The sequence below is a fragment of the Oncorhynchus nerka genome, linkage group LG15 (assembly GCF_034236695.1).
Source record: "Oncorhynchus nerka isolate Pitt River linkage group LG15, Oner_Uvic_2.0, whole genome shotgun sequence".
NCBI lineage: Eukaryota > Metazoa > Chordata > Actinopteri > Salmoniformes > Salmonidae > Oncorhynchus > Oncorhynchus nerka.
Window position 1 is genome coordinate 17,438,911 of NC_088410.1, and position 22,522 is coordinate 17,461,432.

Below are 22,522 nucleotides of genomic sequence, written 5' to 3' on the forward strand. Positions count from 1 at the left end.
ACAGTCAGTACAGCAGGCTGTGGTGATGTTCAATCATGCCTCTCCTAGATACAGATTCTACCAGTACTGTACAACAGAGGAGGCTGGTATACAGGAGGATGGGTTCATTATAATGGCTGGAATGACAGGAACATCATTCAATTAATTCCTATTACTTCCCAAATGAAAGAGGACATCATGAGGACTGGGGGCTGCAGTAATGTAGCAATGCCAGTAGGTGGAGCTCTAGTCTAGAACAATGAACCTTCAGTGCCACTTTGATGCAGCTAATTAGGAGTTATGGTCATGGGTGTTTAAATTGAATGGGTTCTAATTGAATAACATCATGGAACTTTGACCTGTATATACAGAACTCAGAAGGGCAAGGTAGGTCATTAAAATGTTAATGTTATAAATAGTTTAGTCAACACATTTGTTTAAATGGTTCTGTATGTCGTATAAAAGACCACAGTGAAAATTGACACATTTTTTAAATAAAATAAATATATGCCCAGACTTGTCTTTTACACCATTGCTATTCTATTACAGTAACAGCCCTTTTCTGGCGTGTTGGTCTGGTTGTCATGTTAATGTCTTTAATAAACAGAAAGGACAGTTCTGCATCCACTACTTGTGTTCTGACTGCTTTTATAAGGTTTCAACACTTACTTCTTGTTTTCACTCACTACCAGACAGTTGACTCACTGTACAAGACCTCTCCTCTTCATTTCACTCTGGAACTACTCTTGACAATATCTTGAAATATAGTTTTTGGTTATTTGTTTTTAGTCATAAGTCAAATACATGAGGGTAATGTATCAAGTGTGTGTGTGTGTGTGTGTGTGTGTGTGTGAGAGAGAGAGAGAGTGTCCTGTTGCCACGAGAAAAGGGCAACCAGTGAAGAACAAATACCATTGTAAATACAACCTATATTTATGCTTATTTAGTTTATCTTGTGTGCTTTAACCATTTGTACATTGTTAAAACACTGCATATATATAATATGACATTTGCAGGGTCTTTATTGTTTTGAAACTTATGTATGTGTAATGTTTACTGTTAATTTGTATTGTTTATTTCACGTTATATATTCACTTTATATATTATCAACCTCACTTGCTTTGGCAATGTTAACACATGTTTCCCATGCCAGTAAAGCCCTTGAATTGAATTGAGTGAGAGAGAGAGAAAGAGAGAGAGAGAGTGAAAGTCACTGGCTGTTTAGCCTCACAGCTTGAGGATAGGTGCTGTCATTGAACCTGGTGGTCAGTCTTTAGTCACTGGCTGTTTAGCCTCACAGCTTGAGGATAGGTGCTGTCATTGAACCTGGTGGTTGGTCTTTAGTCACTGGCTGTTTAGCCTCACAGCTTGAGGATAGGTGCTGTCATTGAACCTGGTGGTCATTCTTTAGTCACTGGCTGTTTACCCTCACAGCTTGAGGATAGGTGCTGTCATTGAACCTGGCGGTCAGTCTTTAGTCACTGGCTGTTTAGCCTCACAGCTTGAGGATAGGTGCTGTCATTGAACCTGGTGGTTGGTCTTTAGTCACTGGCTGTTTTGCCTCACAGCTTGAGGATAGGTGCTGTCATTGAACCTGGTGGTTGGTCTTTAGTCACTGGCTGTTTAGCCTCACAGCTTGAGGATAGGTGCTGTCATTGAACCTGGTGGTCGGTCTTTAGTCACTGGCTGTTTAGCCTCACAGCTTGAGGATAGGTGCTGTCATTGAACCTGGTGGTCATTCTTTAGGCTGCTGTACAGCTTGATGGACCGTAGAGGATTGATACATTTCAATGTATCAGGTGGAGTTAATCACCAGCTATAGAGTGAGTTGTTGTTTATGTTTCTAAGACTGCAGGGTGGGAGATGCAACAATGTCCTTGAGAACAGCAGGAAGTGTGTTGGGGGTCTTTCTCTGGTCTGTAGCAGGTCTGGTCTCATTCATAATGTTTTAGTAATGTTATCTTAATGTTATTCTGTGTGTTCAGTGACATCGTCTGTTAGGGGCTACTTCTTTTCTGGAATAGTTGTCTTTCACACCTCACTGAGTAACACTTAGGTCCTTTCTGTGGTTTCCATTCACACTCAGCAAGTAGAGTACGGCAACAAAGTATGGACAAATGCTGTTAGTGTGAGGAAATGGGTCTGTAATGTGTAATCACTATCATGTGTGATTGTGTTTCAGTGTTACTGGATCAGGACGGAGGAAGTGTACACCACTCAGAGTATCTGTGTCTTGAAGGGGTCAACAGTGGAGCTGTCCTGCTCTTACACATATCCCAGTGGCTATACAATCACAACCTTCTGGCTCACAAAAAAATGATGCTGAGGGGAATCATGTGACTGAGTGATGCACCAGACTACACACGTCATGTGAAGTACTGTAGCAACAAGAAGAATGGCCACATCCTGACAATCAGAGATCTGAGAGAGTGTGACTCAGCTATGTGCAAGTACAGTGATATAGTTTTTTAGTCACTTTATTTGGATAGTCTGGATAGATGCTCTACAGATGGTCATTCTATCAACACACTACCTGTTGATAAGTTACTGCTTTTATTTTTTACTGTGTCACAATAGTCTCTTTCTACTATTTTCCCTGTACCTTGACACAGCTCTCTCTCCACAGAGTGTCCATCCTGACCCTAACTGGGACACACACGCCACTGAAAATGAGGATCAGACACTGGCAGTAAGTATGTTATAAAATATTAATTAATGTGTTTATTTTGTATATAATATTTGTGTTTGTTTGTGGGTGAGAGTGAGACCGAGAGGGATGAACACAGAACGTAGAAGTGAGAGAGAATACTATAGAGCAGTGTGTAAAGTGCTCATACTGTGTTTACTTTGTCGCTGTCTCTCTCTCTGAGTGTGAAAATCTCCCACAGTGACACGTTCACATCTCTTCAGAGAGACGCTCAGCACTCCGTGTATCAGACCATCCAGGGAAGAGAACCACCACAGAACCTGGAGGGAAGAGAACCACCACAGAACCTGGAGGGAAGAGAACCACCACAGAACCTGGAGGGAAGAGAACCACCACAGAACCTGGACTGATAGAACCACCACAGAACCTGGACTGATAGAACCACCACAGAACCTGGAGGGAAGAGAACCACCACAGAACCTGGACTAAAGTGTATCACCACAGAACCTGGACTGAGAGAACCACCACAGAACCTGCACTTGAGAGAACCACCACAGAACCTGGAGGGAAGAGAACCACCCCAGAACCTGCACTAAAGAGAATCATCACAGAACCTGGAGGGAAGAGAACCACCCCAGAACATGCACTAAAGAGAACCATCACAGAACCTGGAGGGAAGAGAACCACCACAGAACCTGGAGGGAAGAGAACCACCACAGAACCTGGACTGATAGAACCACCACAGAACCTGGACTGATAGAACCACCACAGAACCTGGAGGGAAGAGAACCACCACAGAACCTGGACTAAAGAGTATCACCACAGAACCTGGACTGAGAGAACCACCACAGAACCTGCACTTGAGAGAACCACCACAGAACCTGGAGGGAAGAGAACCACCCCAGAACCTGCACTAAAGAGAATCATCACAGAACCTGGAGGGAAGAGAACCACCCCAGAACATGCACTAAAGAGAACCATCACAGAACCTGGATTAAAGAGCTATGGCACCAAACCAAAGCTAGTCCTTACACTCTTGCTAATATATTGTTATAATATCTTGAAGGTTCAACCAAGTTACAAAATGACACATTGGTTTCCCTTCCCTTTTAGCAGTCTATGAACATGGTGTGACATCAGTCCCTGCTTTGGTTTATTTTCTCCTGACACTGTTTCCACTTGCTAACGTTTTAGCATTTGTGGCACAAATCCCATTAGTTGAGGTCACTTCCAGATGATTTGAACATGATGAGAGAATGTTAATATGTGAAATATTAATATCAGTCCTGTGACTTGAATGGGATTTTTGTAAATGTGGGAGTGTTCGACATTGCAGCCGACTTTATAGGCAAGTCGAGATCTACAAATCACCTTGCATGATGAATAACTACTCAATATTATTTATAGATCATTCATTCAGTCACAATTTACCCATGATACATCAGTTTTGATGCTCTCGAACACTGTCTGTGTGACTGCTGAAGGAAGCCTTCTCTGCATAAGCTTCTTGGTCCCTGACATAGAGTTGGATAGAAGGTACATCTTGACATCTTTGTCATGATGATTTCTGTGACAGAATGAGCAGCACCATTGAGGGCTATTTCAATATTCAAGTTGTTAATATCTTCAACTTCCATAAGTTTAATAACAGTCGATATACCAACTGAAATGGTGTATTCAATGGCTTAGCCGTGCTAAAACAGGCTTTGAAGCAAGTACGCCCTCTACTCAACTCTATTGTCCCTGACTGCTTCAATGTTGTGTCAACCACAGACTTCAAACCTGACACTCAGTGTCTATTTACATAGACTTCCAGTAAGTGAACTTACAACACATCTCCCCTTCACTCTGTAAGTCTGCTTGACTATATCTTACAATATGTATATTTTATTATTTGTTTGTTTCCATGAACTTCTGTATCCTGTTATCTGCATGGTGATGCTGTTGTAATGTATGTTTTGTTTTTCTGTTATGTACAGTATACTCTGTAGATGTATTTATGCGTAGTAATCTGATACAGTATTGTACATGGGGTTACACATGTAATATTTTTGTATGGTATTTTAAGGACTCTCAAAGCAAGAGATTGTTGTGGAGACTTGTTTGAAAATGACCTAAAGTAAGATTGAGAGTAACAGTGATTAGGTGTATGCTTCGTAAGAGCTTTAGGAGTAATATTAACATGAGACACAGTGATGGTGTGTTGTGTTTAGGAGTAGTATTAACATGAGACACAGTGATGGTGGGTTGTGTTTAGGAGTAGTATTAACATGAGACACAGTGATGGTGGGTTGTGTTTAGGAGTAGTATAAACCTAAGACACAGTGATGGTGGGTTGTGTTTAGGAGTAGAATTAACATGAGACACAATGATGGTGGGTTGTGTTTAGGAGTAGAATTAACATGAGACACAATGATGGTGGGTTGTGTTTAGGAGTAGCATTAACATGAGACAGTGATGGTGGGTTGTGTTTAGGAGTAGTATTAACATGAGACACAGTGATGGTGGGTTGTGTTTAGGAGTAGTTTTCACATGAGACACAGTGATGGTGGGTTGTGTTTAGGAGTAGTATTAACATGAGACAGTGATGGTGGGTTGTGTTTAGGAGTAGTATTAACATGAGACACAGTGATGGTGGGTTGTGTTTAGGAGTAGTATTAACATGAGACTCAGTGATGGTGGGTTGTGTTTAGGAGTAGTATTAACATGAGACACAGTGATGGTGGGTTGTGTTAGGAGTAGTATTAACATGAGACACAGTGATGGTGGGTTGTGTTTAGGAGTAGTATTAACATGAGACACAGTGATGGTGGGTTGTGTTAAGGAGTAGTATTAACATGAGACACAGTGATGGTGGGTTGTGTTTAGGAGTAGTATTAACATGAGACACAGTGATAGTGGGTTGTGTTTATGAGTAGTATAAAGTATTTTGTTGGTTTAAATGCACACACTCAGTATCACTTCCCTGTTCTCCTTTCCTGTCTGTCCCCTGACAGACATCCCGAGTCATATCAGAAATCTGTATATACACATTAGACTTTAGAGAACATGTTCCTCTGTAGCTCAGTTGGTAGAATATGGCACCTGCAACGTTATGGGTTTGGTTCCCAGGACCACCCATAGGTGCTCTAGTCTAGAACACTGAACCTTCAGTACCACTTTGATGCAGCTGATGAGGAGTGATGGTCATGGGTGTTTAAATGGAATGGGTTCTAATTGAATAACATCATGGAACTTTGACCTGTATATACAGAACTCAGAAGGGCAAGGTAGGTCATTAAAATGTTAATGTTATAAATAGTTTAGTCAACACATTGTTTACATGGTTCTGTATGTCGTATAAAAGACCACAGTGAAAATTGACACATTTTAAATAAAATTAATATATGCCCAGACTTGTCTTTTACACAATTTCTGTTCTATTACAGTAACAGCCTTTTTCTGGCGTGTTGGTCTGGTTGTCATGTTAATGTCTTTAATAAACAGGAAGGACAGTTCTGAATCCACTACTTGTATTCTGACTGCTTTTATAAGGTTTCAACACTTACTTCTTGTTTTCACTCACTACCAGACAGTTGACTCACTGTACAAGACCTCTCCTCTTCACTTCACTCTGGAACTACTCTTGACAATATCTTGAAATATAGTTTTTGGTTATTTGTTTTTAGTCATAAGTCAAAGTCAAATACTTGAGGGTAATGTATCATTTGTGTGTGTGTGTGTGTGTGTGTGTGTGTGTGTGTGTGAGAGAGAGAGAGAAAGAGAGTGAGAGAGTGAAAGTCACTGGCTGTTTAGCCTCACAGCTTGAGGATAGGTGCTGTCATTGAACCTGGTGGTCAGTCTTTAGTCACTGGCTGTTTAGCCTCACAGCTTGGGGATAGGTGCTGTCATTGAACCTGGTGGTCAGTCTTTAGTCACTGGCTGTTAAGCCTCACAGCTTGGGGACAGGTGCTGTCATTGAACCTGGTGGTCAGTCTTTAGTCACTGGCTGTTTAGCCTCACAGCTTGAGGATAGGTGCTGTCATTGAACCTGGTGGTCAGTCTTTAGTCACTGGCTGTTTAGCCTCACAGCTTAGGGATAGGTGCTGTCATTGAACCTGGTGGTCATTCTTTAGTCACTGGCTGTTTAGCCTCACAGCTTGAGGATAGGTGCTGTCATTGAACCTGGTGGTCAGTCTTTAGGCTGCTGTACAGCTTGACGGACTGTAGAACACAACACAATATGAGCCTGGTTCATTTTCAGTAATGAGGCCCTGTACCCCATTTACAGTTTATACTTCAATATATCAGGTGGAGTTATTCAACAGCTATAGAGTGAGTTGTTGTTTATGTTTCTAAGACTGCAGGGTGGGAGATGCAACAATGTCCTTGAGAACAGCAGGAAGTGTGTTGGTGGTCTTTCTCTGGTCTGTGACAGGTATGGTCTCATTCATAACTTATATGTTTGTCAATCTACAGACATGTGTATTACATTTGCTTGTGTTCTGTTAGGCATCTCCACTTCACTTTAAATAGTTATGTTTCACACCTCACTGAGTGATGATTATCTGTGGTTTCCAATATGGCAACAAAGTGTGGACAAACCCTAAACAAAGTGTGGACAAACCCGAAACAAAGTGTGAGCCAGAATACCTTGTTCTAATTCTCATACCATTGTGATGTCTCACTGTGTTTCAGTGGTACTGGGTCAGGATGGCTGGAGTGTTACATACACCACTCAGAGTATCTGTACCTTGAAGGGGTCAACAGTGGAGCTGTTCTGCTCTTACACATATCCCAGTGGTCATAAAGTCACAACAACCTTCTGGTTCACTGCATGGGGGACTGGTGTAGAACCTGAAGATCTAGGTCAGAACCCAGAGTATGCAGGTCGTCTGGAGTATCATGGGGATAAGAAGAATGGTCACACACTGAAAATCACAGACCTGAGAGAGAGAGACTCAGCTGAGTACAAATTCAGATTATTAACAGATAAGGAGGGAGGGAAATATACTGGAAGTCCTGGAGTCACTCTGTCTGTCTCAGGTACAGTTACATTCAATATAGTTAAACTGTTGAATTCCATTTAGTTCAGGAAAATTGTCTTGGTTTGTGTTTATGTCTGTATAACATGGGATTTCGTCCATCTTTGTATTAGAGTGATAAGTCAGTGATAAAGGGATTTACAGTGATATTGTTTTTTCTCCAGGTCTTCAGGTGAAGGTGACTGGTGGACATCAGGATAAGACACTGACCTGTATCACCACCTGTACTCTGACTGACAACCCCACCTACATCTGGTACAAGAACGGACAACATCTAGATGAGAGCACCTCCCCCCAGTACAAAGACTCAGTCTCCAGGAACTATGATGACAGTTATTCCTGTGCTGTAAAAGGCCATGAGGATCTCCACTCTCCTGCAGTGTGTGAGTGTTCATTTAATACATTATACTGTGTGTTGGTTTCACTATGAGAACTTGAGAACTTTGAGCATTTCTAGATAGAACTGAGAACACAATCCAATTGACCTCTTGTTATGTCACTGTGTTTCAGGTGTTCAGGGTCAGAGCTGCTACAGAGTGATTTACACCAAGAGGAGAATATGTGTCTTGAAGGGGTCAACAGTGGACATATCCTGTACTTATGTTGGTTATTATTCCACCACATCATCATTCTGGTTTAGAAGTGATAAGTCGACACCTGAAGACCTAACCACAGACCCAGGGTATGCAGGTCGTGTGGAATACACTGGAACATACGGAGTTCCCTTCACCCTGAGAATCACAGATCTGAGAGAGGAGGACTCAGCTGGGTATCGCTTCACTTTTAAAGCAGACAACTTTGACTGGGGTCATAGTTTCCCAGGAACAACTCTGTCTGTCACAGGTAATACTACACTGTATTTTACAATACTATATCATAATGAATTACAGGAGAAAATATATGAACCATCCTGTTAACACAGAGGTGTATGTGGTTTTATACATATTGTTTCAGGTCTGCAGGTGAAGGTGACTCCTGCTGCAGAGGGACAGAAGACACTGACCTGTAGTACCACCTGTACTCTGACTGACAACCCCACCTACATCTGGTACAAGAACGGACAACATCTAGATGAGAGCACCTCCCCCCAGTACAAAGACTCAGTCTCCAGTAACTATGAAGACAGTTACTCCTGTGCTGTAAAAGGCCATGAGGATCTCCACTCTCCTGCAGTTTGTGAGTGTTTATTTATTAAGGGACAGATTGATATTTACTGTGGGACGGGACAGGACTGGTCTTCAAAGTTTAAAATATTTTCACATGACCCCCCCCCCTTGTACTGTAAAATAAATTGAACACCCTCCGCCTCATAGAATTAACTCAAAATAATGTTTACGACCACAAATAAGAATAATTGTAGCGACCTGCATTTATAAAAGTGAATACCGACTTTGCCACTCCAGCCTGCTTTTGAGGCCTGATCGATGCCACGCAGGGCTACGGGCCAGAAGGTTGAGGGTTCCCGACCACCAGAGACAAGCTCACCCTGCCTGTTCTATTACACTGCCATCATATACAAAATATATGCAACACATTTTCCACCAACAGGTTTCTGGTCCAATGCAGCACACAGCCAATAAACAAAGCAGACTGACTTCAGGCACTTCAATGTCATGGTTTGTGTTTTCAACACCACAATAAATAGACAATGTAAATCTGGACAAACAGAGAATACATCCCTCCCTACCTTGTAGTCTTACCCAGTATTGAAGGCTGGACAAACAGAGAACACATCCCTCCCTACCTTGTAGTCTTACCCAGTATTGAAGGCTGGACAAACAGAGAATACATCCCTCCCTACCTTGTAGTCTTACCCAGTATTGAAGGCCTGACAAACAGAGAATACATCCCTCCCTACCTTGTAGTCTTACCCAGTATTGAAGGCTGGACAAACAGAGAATACATCCCTCCCTACCTTGTAGTCTTACCCAGTATTGAAGGCTTGACAAACAGAGAACACATCCCTCACAACCTTGTAGTCTTACCCAGTATTGAAGGCTGGACAAACAGAGAATACATCCCTCCCTACCTTGTTGTCTTACCCAGTATTGAAGGTCTGACAATCTCTGAATGTCATTCAACTGGTTGGTGTTTTGTAACTAATGTCTCTTTCCGTTCATCAAATGGCTGCTGCTCAGTTTGGATTGATTGACTGATTGATTTTATTTGTCTGTTAAATAAAATAAATATATAAACAATATTATTTTAAGTGAACAGGATTGTTGTTTTAAAGGATTGCACAATAAAGTTGGGGACTTACATCCATTGTGGTCCCTATGTTTTACATAAATACATATACAATTATGCTGAACAAAAATATAAACTCAACGTGCAACAATTTCAACCATATTACTGAGTTACAGTTCATATAAGGTAATCAGTCAGTTGAAATACTGTATATTCATTAGGTCCTAATCTATGGATTTCACATGACTGGGCAGGGTCACAACCATGGGTGGGCTTGGGAGGGCATAGGCCCACCCACTGGGGAACCAGACCCAGCCAATCAGACTGAGGTTTTCCCAACAAAAAGGCTTTATCACAGACAGCATTACTCCTGTTTCATCAGCTGTCTGGGTGGCTGTTCTCAGATGATCCCACAGGTGAAGAAGCCGGTGTCACGTTCTGTCCATCGTTCGTCTGTGTTTTCCTTGTTTTAGTGTTGGTCAGGACGTGAGCTGGGTGGGCATTCTATGTTGTGTGTCTGGTTTGTCTATTTCTATGTTTGGCCTGATATGGTTCTCAATCAGAGGCAGGTGTTAGTCATTGTCTCTGATTGGGAACCATATTTAGGTAGCCTGTTTTGTGTTGGGTTTTGTGGGTGATTGTTCCTGTCTCTCTGTTTGCACCAGATAGGACTGTTTAGGTTTTCACTTTTCTTGTTTTGTATAGTCTGTTCATGTATAGTCGTCTTTATTAAAAACATGAATAACCACCACGCTGCATTTTGGTCCGCCTCTCTTTCCCCAGAAGAAAACCGTTACAGAATCACCCACCAACCAAGGACCAAGCGGCGTGGTAAACAGAGGCAGCAGCAGCAGGAGAAGCGACAGGTGCGGCAGGAGCAACAGCAGCAGCAGCAAAGGCAGCAGCAGGAGAAGCAACAGAGGCAGCAGCAGCAGTGGGAGAAGCTGCACTATTTGGATAAATGGACTTGGGAGGAGATCCTTGACGGAAAAGGACCCTGGGCAGAGCCAGGGGAATATTGCCGCCCCAAAGCCGAGCTGGAGGCAGCGAAAGCAGAGAGGCGGCATTATGAGGAGCTTGAGCGGCTGGAAGCCCGAGAGGCACCCCCAAAAATTTATTGGGGGGGGCCACAGGGAGAGTGTGGCAGTCAGGAGTCAGACCTGAGCCAACTACCCCTGTTTACCGTAAGGAGCCATGGATGGAATTGGAGCTGTCGGCGAAGCAGAGTGCTGAGTCTGAGAGTGTGGAGGATGTATTGGACAGAGTAGAAAGAAAGCTGTTGGTTTGGCATAGTATGCACGGCATACCAGTGCCAGCACCACGCATCAGGCCTACAGTGCGTCCCGCCTGTCCAGCGCTGCCGGAGCCTTCCTCCTCTCCAGCGCAGCCAGAGTCTCCCACCTGTCCAGCCCTGTCAGAGCTACCGCCCCTCATTCCAGAGGCACCAGAGCCCCTCATTCCAGAGGCACCAGTGCTCCTCAGTCCAGCGCTGCCAGAGCCTTTTTCTCCAGTCTGCCCAGCGCCGTCTGAGCTACCAGTCTGCCCAGCGCCGCCAGTCTGCCCAGCGCCGCCAGTCTGCCCAGCGCCGCCAGTCTGCCCAGCGCCGCCAGTCTGCCCAGCGCCGCCAGTGCCGCCAGTCTGCCCAGCACCGCCAGTGCCGCCAGTCTGCCCAGCGCCGCCAGTGCCGCCAGTCTGCCAGGATCCGCCAGTCTGCCAGGATCCGCCAGAACTGCCAGTAAGCCAGGATCCGCCAGAACTACCAGTCAGCCAGGATCTGCCAGAACTGCCAGTCAGCCAGGATCCGCCAGTCTGCCAGGATCCACCAGTCAGCCAGGATCCGCCAGAAGTGCCAGTCAGCCAGGATCTGCCAAATCCGCTAGTCAGCGAGGATCCGCCAGGATCAGTTAGATCCGCCATTCAGCCAGGATCAGTTAGATCCGCCATTCAGCCAGGATCCGCCAGTCTGCCAGGATCCACCAGTCAGCCAGGATCCGCCAGAAGTGCAAGTCTGCCAGAACTACCAGTCAGCCAGGATCCGCTAGAACTGCCAGGATCCACCAGTCAGCCAGGATCCGCCAGAAGTGCAAGTCTGCCAGAACTACCAGTCAGCCAGGATCCGCTAGAACTGCCAGGATCTGCCAGTCAGCCAGGATCCGCCAGGATCTGCCAGTCGGCCAGGATCTGCCAGTCGGCCAGGATCTGCCAGTCGGCCAGGATCAGTTAGATCCGCCACTCAGCCAGGCTCCGCCAGTCTGCCAGGATCCACCAGTCAGCCAGGATCCGCCAGAAGTGCAAGTCTGCCAGAACTACCAGTCAGCCAGGATCCGCCAGGATCTGCCAGTCGGCCAGGATCTGCCAGTCGGCCAGGATCTGCCAGTCGGCCAGGATCAGTTAGATCCGCCACTCAGCCAGGCTCCGCCAGTCTGCCAGGATCCACCAGTCAGCCAGGATCCGCCAGAAATGCCAGTCAGCCAGGATCTGCCAGTCAGCCAGGATCTGCCAGTCAGCCAGGATCTGCCGGAACCACCAGCCAGCCAGGATCTGGTAGATCCATCAACCTGCCTGAGCTTCCTTCCTCTCACTCCTGAGCTTCCTTCCTCTCACTCCTGAGCTTCCTTCCTCTCACTCCTGAGCTTCCTTCCTCTCACTCCTGAGCTTCCTTCCTCTCACTCCTGAGCTTCCTTCCTCTCACTCCTGAGCTTCCTTCCTCTCACTCCTGAGCTTCCTTCCTCTCACTCCTGAGCTTCCTTCCTCTCACTCCTGAGCTTCCTTCCTCTCGCTCCTGAGCTTCCTTCCTCTCGCTCCCGAGCTTCCTTCCTCTCACTTCTCACTCCCGAGCTTCCTTCCTCTCACTTCTCACTCCCGAGCTTCCTTCCTCTCACTTCTCACTCCCGAGCTTCCTTCCTCTCACTTCTCACTCCCGAGCTTCCTTCCTCTCACTTCTCACTCCCGAGCTTCCTTCCTCTCACTTCTCACTCCCGAGCTTCCTTCCTCTCACTTCTCACTCCCGAGCTTCCCCTCGGTCCCGAGCTTCCCCTCGGTCCCGAGCTTCCCCTCGGTCCAGTGGGGCCCGTTGTTAGGTTTCCTAGGCCAAGGTTAGCGGCGAGGGTTGCCACTCAAGGGACACTAAGGAGGTGGACTAAGACAATTATGGAGTGGGGTCCAGCGCCAGAGCCGCCACCGCGGACAGATGCCCACCCAGACCCTCCCCTATAGGTTTAGGTTGTGCGTTCGGAGTCCACACCTTGGGGGGGGGTTGTCACGTTCTGTCCATCGTTCGTATGTGTTTTAGTGTTGGTCAGGACGTGAGCTGGGTGGGCATTCTATGTTGTGTGTCTGGTTTGTCTATTTGGTCTGATATGGTTCTCAATCAGAGGCAGGTGTTAGTCATTGTCTCTGATTGGGAACCATATTTAGGTAGCCTGTTTTGTGTTGAGTTTTGTGGGTGATTGTTCCTGTCTCTGTGTTTGCACCAGATAGGACTGTTTAGGTTTTCACTTTTCTTGTTTTGTATAGTTTGTTCATGTGTAGTCTTTATTAAAAACATGAATAACCACCACGCTGCATTTTGGTCCGCCTCTCTTTCACCAGAAGAAAACCCTTACAGCCGAATGTGGAAATCCTGGGCTGAATGTAAAAAAACACACAATCCTCCCCAAAACAAAAACTAAATAGATCCCTAATACATCACTGTAAAACTGTATACAATGTATATCTGTGTTGGTTTCATTTTGTAATATGAGAACTGTTAGCATTTCTAGAAAGAACTGAGAATATAATCTGACCTCTTGTTATGTCACTGTGTTTCAGGTGTTCAGGGTCAGAGCTGCAGCAGAGTGACTTACACCAAGAGGAGAATCTGTGTCTTGAAGGGGTCATCAGTGGACATATCCTGTACTTATGTTGGTTATTATTACACCACATCATCATTCTGGTTTAGAAGTGATAAGTCGACCCCTGAAGACCTAACCACAGACCCAGGGTACACAGGTCGTGTGGAGTACACTGGAACATACAGAGGTCCCTTCACCCTGAGAATCACAGATCTGAGAGAGAAGGACTCAGCTGGGTATCGCTTCACTTTTAAAGCAGACAACTTTGAATGGGGTCATAGTTTCCCAGGAACAACTCTGTCTGTCACAGGTAATACTACTCTGTATGATACAACTGTAAATCATAATGAATTACAGGAGAAAATATATTAACCATCCTGTTAACACAGAGGTGTATGTGGTTTTATACATATTGTTTCAGGTCTGCAGGTGAAGGTGACTCCTGCTGCAGAGGGACAGAAGACACTGACCTGTATCACCACCTGTACTCTGACTGACAACCCCACCTACATCTGGTACAAGAACGGACAACATCTAGATGAGCCCACTTCCCAACAATACTCTGTCAATAGTTATTATTCAGACAGTTACTCCTGTGCTGTAAAAGGCCATGAGGATCACCACTCTCCTGCAGTGTGTGAGTATGAATGAAACTAGTATTTTATTTGGTATCATTTAGAACCAATCAGAGTTGTATGACTTTCTCTATCAATATTCTTAACTATATACATTGGAATGATAAACAGTTTTATAGATCTATGTCAATATACATATTGTTTATTATTCAAAATGAACCTGTCCAATACATCTATAACATTGAGTCTCATTATGGTTTCAGGAATTGATCAGTTACATTTTGTTTCAGGTGTTGTGGGTGAGAGCTGTATGAATGTGACTTACACCCATCAGAGTATCTGTGCTTTGAAAGGGTCAACAGTGGACATATCCTGCTTTTACACACATCCCAGTTGGCATAACGTCACAGAAGTGTCCTGGTTCAACAAATGGGAGTCTGGTGTCACTAAAGACTTGAGCCTGAACCCAGAGTATGCAGATCGTGTGGAATACCATCGACAAACAGAAAAGGACTCCACCCTGAGAATCACAGACCTGAGAGAAACTGACTCAACTGAGTACAAGTTCAGATTTACAACTGATAAGGCAAGATGGGGGTACAGCTTCCCTGGATCAACTCTGTCTGTCACAGGTAACATACCACATTATACAGTTTTGAAGAGACGTGATGTTAATAATTAACTCTTACCAATTCTGAACCATGTACTCTTTTTTTGCTCTCCTTTGATTCAGGTTTTCAGGTGGAGGTGACTCCTAATTGGAGTTCAGAGTCGAAGACACTGACCTGTATCACCACCTGTACTCTGACTGACAACCCCAACCCCATCTATATCTGGTACAAGAACGGACAACATCTAGATGAGAGCACCTCCTTCCAGTACAACGTCTACCGTAACTATGAAGACAGCTACTCCTGTGCTGTAAAAGGACATGAGGATCTCCGCTCTCCTGCAGTGTGTGAGTGTTACTTTAATGAACAATACTGTACAACCTGTGTGTGTTGGTTTCGCTTTGTCATTTGAGAACGTTTAGCATTTCTAGAAAGAACAGCGAACACAATCTAATTGACCTCTTGTTATGTCACTGTGTTTCAGGTGTTCAGGGTCAGAGCTGCAACAGAGTGAATTACACAAAGAGGAGAATCTGTGTCTTGAAGGGGTCAACAGTGGACATATCCTGTACTTATGTTGGTTATTATTCCACCACATCAACATTCTGGTTTAGAAGTGATAAGTCGACCCCTGAAGACCTAACCACTGACCCAGGATATGCAGGTCGTGTGGAATACACTGGAACATACGGAGGAGGTCCCTTCACCCTGAGAATCTCAGATCTGAGAGAGGAGGACTCAGCTGAGTATCGCTTCACTTTTAAAACATACTACATTGAATGGGGTCATAGTTTCCCAGGAACAACTCTGTCTGTCACAGGTAATAAATACTACACTGTATGATACAACTGTAAATCATAATGAATTACAGGATAAATATATGAACCATCCTGTTAACACAGAGGTGTATGTGGTTTTATACATATTGTTTCAGGTCTGCAGGTGAAGGTGACTCCTGCTGCAGAGGGACAGAAGACACTGATCTGTATCACCACCTGTACTCTGACTGACAACCCCACCTACATCTGGTACAAGAACGGACAACGTCTAGATGAGCCCACTTCCCAACAATACTCTAGTAATACCCTAGTAGTGTTGGGTCATTCTGTGGACAGTTACTCCTGTGCTGTAGAACACCATGAGGACCTCCACTCTCCTGCAGTGTGTAAGTATGAATTAAACTACTATTATACTTAGAAAGCATCAAACTTTATATCAATGAGAAGAGTATTACTGCTTTATCTATACATATTCATCATTACATAGAAATTACAGACAATGTTATAGATGTTTGCATGTCTATAGTGACAATGTTCAGTACCTCCGACACTTGAAGAATAGTTTAGTAGACTAAAGTCCTAAAGTGTATTATTATTGTTCATGTTTTGTGTAAGTGATAGTCTTAGAAAAGTGAGTGATAGTTTTAGTAAGTGAGAGTTAGTTTTAGTAAGTGATAGTTTTAGATAGTTCTCTGACTTTAGATATGAGTTATTTTTGACATGACGTCATTTGAGGTAGTATACTACAATCCTGACCCTCTGACATATTCTGCTTTACTAGATGCTCCAAGGAACACCTCAGTGTCAGTCAGTCCCTCTGGTGAAATAGTGGAGGGCAGTTCAGTGACTCTGACCTGCAGCAGTGATGCCAACCCACCTGTGGACAAATACACCTGGTACAAGAAGAACGTAACCTCACCAAAAGCATCAGGACAGAGTTACAACATCACTAACATCATCTCTGAGGACAGAGGAGAATACTACTGTGAGGCCCAGAATGGAAGAGGATCTATGAGCTCTACAGCTCTGATGATCATTGTAGCAGGTAAAATACATCTCAATATCAAAACTACATGTTTCAATCTAATCTTAATCATTATGTTTTGGCTTATTACACCTTAGGTTATAACTATACATTGGGTTATAAGATCCCTTAACAAGTATTGCATTAATGTCCTGTATTATAGTTTATTTTTAGTTAATTATATAATGTCATGTCCTCATATCATCCATATTTTATTGTAGGGAAACAAACATCAGTTGTGACTGCAGCTGTAGGAATCGTTGTTGTTCTGGTTCCCATCCTCTGTCTCTCTGGACTCATGTGGTTCAGGTGAGTGAAAATGCATATTATCATGTTGTTCATTATTTAAATGTATCCCTCTGATTTGTTGTTAACTTCGTTTATGAAGTAATGTATTTATTAATTAATGTGCAAAACAGGAAGAAGGCCTCCAAACCCACCGACACAAGAGACACAGCAGATGTTGGACAGGTGAGTCTGTTGGAATCAGAAGGAGACTGTGATGACTGTGTATTCTTTGTGGAACATTTCCACTCCTCATGTTGTGTGTTCTCTCTCTCCATTAGGGAAACTCTAGTCCAGTGTATGACAACATCTCAAACATGGCCATGACCCCTACTGCAGCACAGACAGCAGCCACCAACGACCAGGATGATGTTCACTACGCCAGTGTCCACTTCTCTGGCTCCAAAAACCAGGAAGTGCCTCTGTACTCCACCGTCCACTTGCCTCAGCCCCAGAAAGAGGATGAGGATGTTCAGTACGCTGCTGTGAAATTCGACCTCCCCTGTGCTGCCACCCGGTGAGCATATTCTGCATTAAGGTCATTAATATGCTGCTGTTTATTGTAGGAGATGTCATCAATAAGCAAAACAGTTGACCCTTAGTGACCACTATAAACCCAAACTATGAACCCAACAATGGACATCTCAGGACAGTTACTATGACATGTATATAATGAGGGAGTGACGTGATGATGGTTTTGAGGAATTGTACTTCTGCTCCAAATGGCACCCTATTCCCTATTTAGTGCACTACTTTAGACAGAGCCCTATAGAGTGCCACCATTTGGGACACTGTCTTTGTTTCATTTTTGTTTCTCTCTTCAGACCCGCAGCAGCACAAGCAGCTGAGGAGGACTCCTCTGTTCTCTACAGTACAGTCAATAAACCCAGAACCAAGAAGACCTGAACACAACAAACCCAGAACCAAGAAGACCCGAACACAACAAACCCAGAATCAAGAAGACCTGAACAGAATAAGTTTGACAATAACCTTGTATATCTGGACCTGTATATCTAAGTGATATAATGCCTGTGGAGGTGTGGAATATTGACCATTATAAACTGGGTGGTTTGAGCAGTGAATGCTGATTAGCTGACCGGCGTGGTATACCAGACCGTATACCATGGGTATTAACATTTGTATTTACTGGTCTAAGTACATTGGTAACCAGTTTAAAATAAGGCACCTCCATGTTTGTGGTACGTGTGGGTTGTGGTACCATGGCTAAGGGCTGCATCCAAGATATCCGTGTTGCATTGTGCATATGAACAGCCCTTAGCGGTAGTATATTGGCCATATACCACACCTCCTCAGGCATTATTGCTTAACTTTATAATGGCAACAAGGCACTTCAGGGGTTTGTGGTATATGACCAACATACTGTTCCACGGCTTATTTTAAACTGGTTAACAACATAAATAGAACAGTAAACAAGTATTTTTACGTCATACCCGTGGTATATTGTCTGATATACAGTATAGACTTCTGAAATGCTGTTTCAGCCAATCAGCATCCAGGGCCAAAACTACCCAGTTTATAAAGTATTTAATAATATATGCCATCTAGTAGACACTTTTATCCAAGTCATTACAGTCATGCCTGAATACATTTTTCGTATGGGAAGTCCCAGCAGGAATGGAACCCATAATCCATGCTGTACCAACTGAGACACAGGACGACTCTATTCACACTCAGAGTAGGAGTTCTGATCTAGAGTCAGTTATGACTTTGAAACAGTTATGAATTAGAAAGGGACCTTAACATTTTTTATATATATTTTACGTTGAAAAATGTAGTATTGCTGACGTAGGAAACCTTGAGTTCCAGTTATATTTTACAGAGCATTCAGAAAGTATTCAGACCCCTTGACTTTATCCACATGTTGTGATGTTTCAAACTTTTCCTCAAATTGATGAAATAGTTCTCTCCTCATCAATCAACACACTAAACCCCATAATACTAAAGCAAAAAAAGTTTTTAGACAATTTTGCAAATGTATAAATACAAAAAAAACTGCAATATCACATTTACATAAGTATGCAGACCCTTTAATCAGTACTTTGTCGAAGCACCTTTGGCAGCGATTACAGCCTCGGGTCTATTTGTGTATGACGCTACAAACTTTGCACACCTGTATTTGGGGAATTTCTCCCATTTTTATCTCTAGATCCTCTCAAGCTTGGTCATGTTGGATGGGGAGTGTCGCTGAACAGATATTTTCAGGTCTCTCCAGGGATGTTCGATCAGGTTCAAGTCCGGGCTCTGGCTGGGCCACTCAAGGACATTGAGATTTCTCCCGAAGCAACTCCTGCTTTGTCTTGGCTGTGTGCTTAGGGTCCTTGTCCTATTGGAAGGTTGAACCTTCACCCCAGTCTGAGGCCCTGAGCCCTCTGGAGCTGGTTTTCGTCAAGGATCTCTCTGTACTTTTCTCCATTTATCTTTCCCTCGATCCTGACTAGTCTCCCTGTCCCTGCCGCTGAAAAATATCCCCACAGCATGATGCTGCCACCACCATGCTTCACCGTAGGGATGGTGCCAGGTTTCCTCCAGACGCGATGCTTGGCATTCAGGTTTCATCAGACCAGATAATCTTGTTTCTCATGGTCTGAGAGTCTTTAGTTGCCTTTGGCAAACTCCAAGCAGGCTTTCATGTGCCATTGGCTTCCGTCTGGCCACTCTACCATAAAGGCCTGATTGGTGGAGTGCTGCAGAGATGGCTGTCCTTCTTGAAGGCTCTCTCATCTCCACAGAGGAACTCTGGAGTTCTGTCAGAGTGAACATCGGGTTCTTGGTCACCTCGCTGACCAAGGCCCTTCTCCCCCGATTGATCAGTTTGGCCAGGCGGCCAGCTCTGGGAAGAGTCTTGGTGGTTCCAAACATCTTCTATTTAAAAATGATGGAGGCTACTGTGTTCTTGGACATTAAAAAATACAGAAATGTTTTGGTACCCTTCCCCAGATCTGTGTCTCAGCAAAATCCTGTCTCGGAGTTCTAGAGACAAATACTTCAACTTCATTATTTTTGCTCTGACATGCGCTGATAACTGTGGGACCTTGTAGACAGCTGTGAGCCTTTCCAAATCATGTCCAATTAATTGAATTTACTACAGGTGGACTCTAATTAAGTTGTAGAAACATCTCAAGGATGATCGATAGAAACAGGATGCAGCTGAGTTCAATTTCGAGTCTCAAAGCAAAAGGTCTGAACACTTGTGTAAATAGGATATTTTCTGTTTTTTTAGTTTTAATACATTTGCAAAACTTTCTAAAAACCTGTTTTTGTTTTGTCATTATGGGGAAGTGTGGTATATTTTTATTTAATCTATTTTAGAATAAGGCTGTAACGTAACAACATTTGAAAAAAGTCAAGGGGTCTGAATACTTTCCCAGTGCATTGTATATAATTATATATTTATGTTATGTTGTTTCTGAAACAATCATCAAACTTGTGAGATTTTTGCCTCAACGTTCAGGAAAGAGTTCCTGCTTGATGCAACGTTTCTTAAAGTTGCTCCTACCTGGCACGCAGGCGTCCCATCTAGAGCTCTGGAAATGCAAATGCGCTACGCTAAATGCTAATAGTATTAGTTAAAACTCAAACGTTCATTAAAATACACATGCAGGGTATTGAATTAAAGCTACACTGGTTGTGAATCCAGGCAACAAGTCAGATTTTTAAAATGCTTTTCGGCGAAAGCATGAGAAGCTATTATCTGATAGCATGTAACACCACAAAAGACCCGCAGGGGACATAAACAAAATAATTAGCATATTCTGCGCTACACAAACCGCACAATAAAATATAAAACATTCATTACCTTTGACCATCTTCTTTGTTGGCACTCCTAGATGTCCCATAATCACTATTGGGTCTTTTTTTCGATTCAATCGGTCCATATATAGCCTAGATATCGTTCTATGTAGACTGTGTGATAAACGAAAAAAATAGCGTTTCATAACGTAAAGTCATTTTTTTTAATTCAAAAAGTTGACGATAAACTTTCACAAAACACTTCAAAATACTGTTCTAATGCAACTTTAGGTATTAGTACACGTTAATAAGCGATAAAATTCATCAGGAGGCGATGTAAATTCTATAGGTGTCGTCTTGAAAAAACATGACCGGAGAGAGCTCGACCAAAACATCAGGTCGGGGACCGGAGGGAAGTGGTTCCCTTGATTCGGTTCAACCAAGAATCAAAGCTGAATCAAATGACAAGACTCTAGACAACGTGTGGAAGCGGTAGGCGCTGAAATCTCGCTCTTATGTAATTCGGTTCACTTTGAACAATTCCTGGAAGGAGCGCAAGGATATTTTTTTCCATTTTCAGTGATCAGGTTTTCCTGCGCTTTTCGATGGAACTCACGATATGTTATAGTCACAGCCGTGATTTAACCAGTTTTATAAACGTCTGAGTGTTTTCTATCCACACATACTAATCATATGCATATACTATATTCCTGGCCTGAGTAGCAGGGCGCTGAAATGTTGCGCGATTTTTAACAGAATGTTCGAAAAAGTAGGGGGTAGGCTTAACAGGTTTAATGCTTTTTTTTTGTAAACTGTGTTGTGACTTTTTTGTAAAACTTTTGTAAACTTTTAAGAATAAACTTCATTGTCATTGTTTTTACCTTGTTATAACAGTATCTTCAGTGGAGAGAAAATGGAACGCTTTCAAAATCACACCTCTTGTACTTTACAGTACATTCACTAACTACAAATAAGAGATTTGGGCAATAGTGGTTTATTAATCTTCGTCATCATCATCATAATGTCTGTACAAAATATATACAGACACTTTCAGAAGGAGCGATGTCCAGCACCTAGACACACAACCAGTTACATTAAATATTATTAATTGTCATTTTTAAACACACAGACACAATATGACATAACATGGATGTTTGGAGTGTGAAGGGTAATTCAGTCAGTGAGCGCATTCCATTCTGGAACACTGAGAGATGGAACATTCTGGAATGTCGATGATTGACAATAATACATCTCACAGAATAGATTACATTATTGTTCAGTGAGAATGTGATGTCATATAGAATGAGTGCTATGGTCTACAACATGGCGTGGCTCTTGACCAAAACTGTAAAGATATTGTCTGTGAGTATAACATAACTGATGTTGCAGACGAAAGCCTGAGAAATATCCAATCCGGAAGTGCCCCATATTTTGAAAGCGCTGCGTTCCAATGAGTCCCTATTGAGCTGTGAATGTGCTATCAACCAGCTTACGCTTTCTACGTATTCCCCAAGGTGTCTACAGCATTGTGACGTAGTTTACGCATTCATGTTGAAGAATAGCCGTAGGCGGCTACATTGTGTAAGTGGTCACCTGATGGCTACCAGGGTGACTCCAGTAAAATACAGAGTTAGCCATTACTCCAATCGGTCCTACTGAAAAACGAATTGTCCCGACGGATATATTATCGAATAGATATTTGAAAAACACCTTGAGAATTGATTATAAACAACATTTGCCATGTTTGTCGATATTATGGAGCTAATTTGGAATATTTTTCACTGTTTTCGTGACTGCAATTTCCAGGCGATTTCTCAGCCAAACGTGA

General features: G+C 43.3%; 1 protein-coding gene and 1 long non-coding RNA gene across 7 annotated transcripts; both read left to right on the plus strand.

Moving 5' to 3' along the window:
- Positions 1–645: 645 nt before the first annotated feature.
- Positions 646–6,132, plus strand: LOC135560080 (uncharacterized). 5 transcript variants are annotated; one of them, XR_010458678.1, is made up of 4 exons: positions 646–789; positions 2,162–2,425; positions 2,606–2,668; positions 2,868–6,132. It is a non-coding gene; the product is annotated as an uncharacterized LOC135560080 (long non-coding RNA). The 5 variants fall into 5 exon arrangements; XR_010458674.1 differs by having other exon boundaries at positions 651–789; positions 2,162–2,429; XR_010458677.1 differs by having other exon boundaries at positions 651–789; positions 2,162–2,429; positions 2,890–6,132.
- Positions 6,133–6,643: 511 nt separating this feature from the next.
- On the plus strand, positions 6,644–21,574 carry LOC115126747 (uncharacterized). Of its 2 annotated transcripts, XM_065001139.1 has the most exons (16): positions 6,648–7,043; positions 7,304–7,651; positions 7,815–8,033; positions 8,161–8,493; positions 8,605–8,826; positions 13,648–13,980; positions 14,092–14,307; positions 14,536–14,877; positions 14,979–15,203; positions 15,341–15,676; positions 15,791–16,021; positions 16,417–16,680; positions 16,881–16,968; positions 17,079–17,130; positions 17,226–17,461; positions 17,769–21,574. In XM_065001139.1, the coding sequence occupies exons 1-16, from the start codon at positions 6,989–6,991 to the stop codon at positions 17,848–17,850; spliced, it is 3,582 nt and encodes a 1,193-aa protein (XP_064857211.1). In that variant the 5' UTR covers positions 6,648–6,988; the 3' UTR covers positions 17,851–21,574. The 2 variants fall into 2 exon arrangements, with proteins under 2 accessions (XP_064857212.1, XP_064857211.1); XM_065001140.1 differs by lacking the exon at positions 17,769–21,574 and having other exon boundaries at positions 6,644–7,043; positions 17,226–17,465.
- The last annotated feature ends 948 nt before the right edge of the window (positions 21,575–22,522 follow it).

Excerpts from the sequence above, each read along its gene's own strand:
- LOC115126747 (XM_065001139.1), top strand. The coding sequence starts at position 6,989 with ATGTCCTTGAGAACAGCAGGAAGTGTGTTGGTGGTCTTTCTCTGGTCT. Across the intron at positions 7,044-7,303 it reads CTTTCTCTGGTCTGTGACAG|TGGTACTGGGTCAGGATGGC; the intron begins GTATGGTCTCAT and ends ACTGTGTTTCAG. Across the intron at positions 14,878-14,978 it reads ATCAACTCTGTCTGTCACAG|GTTTTCAGGTGGAGGTGACT; the intron begins GTAACATACCAC and ends CCTTTGATTCAG.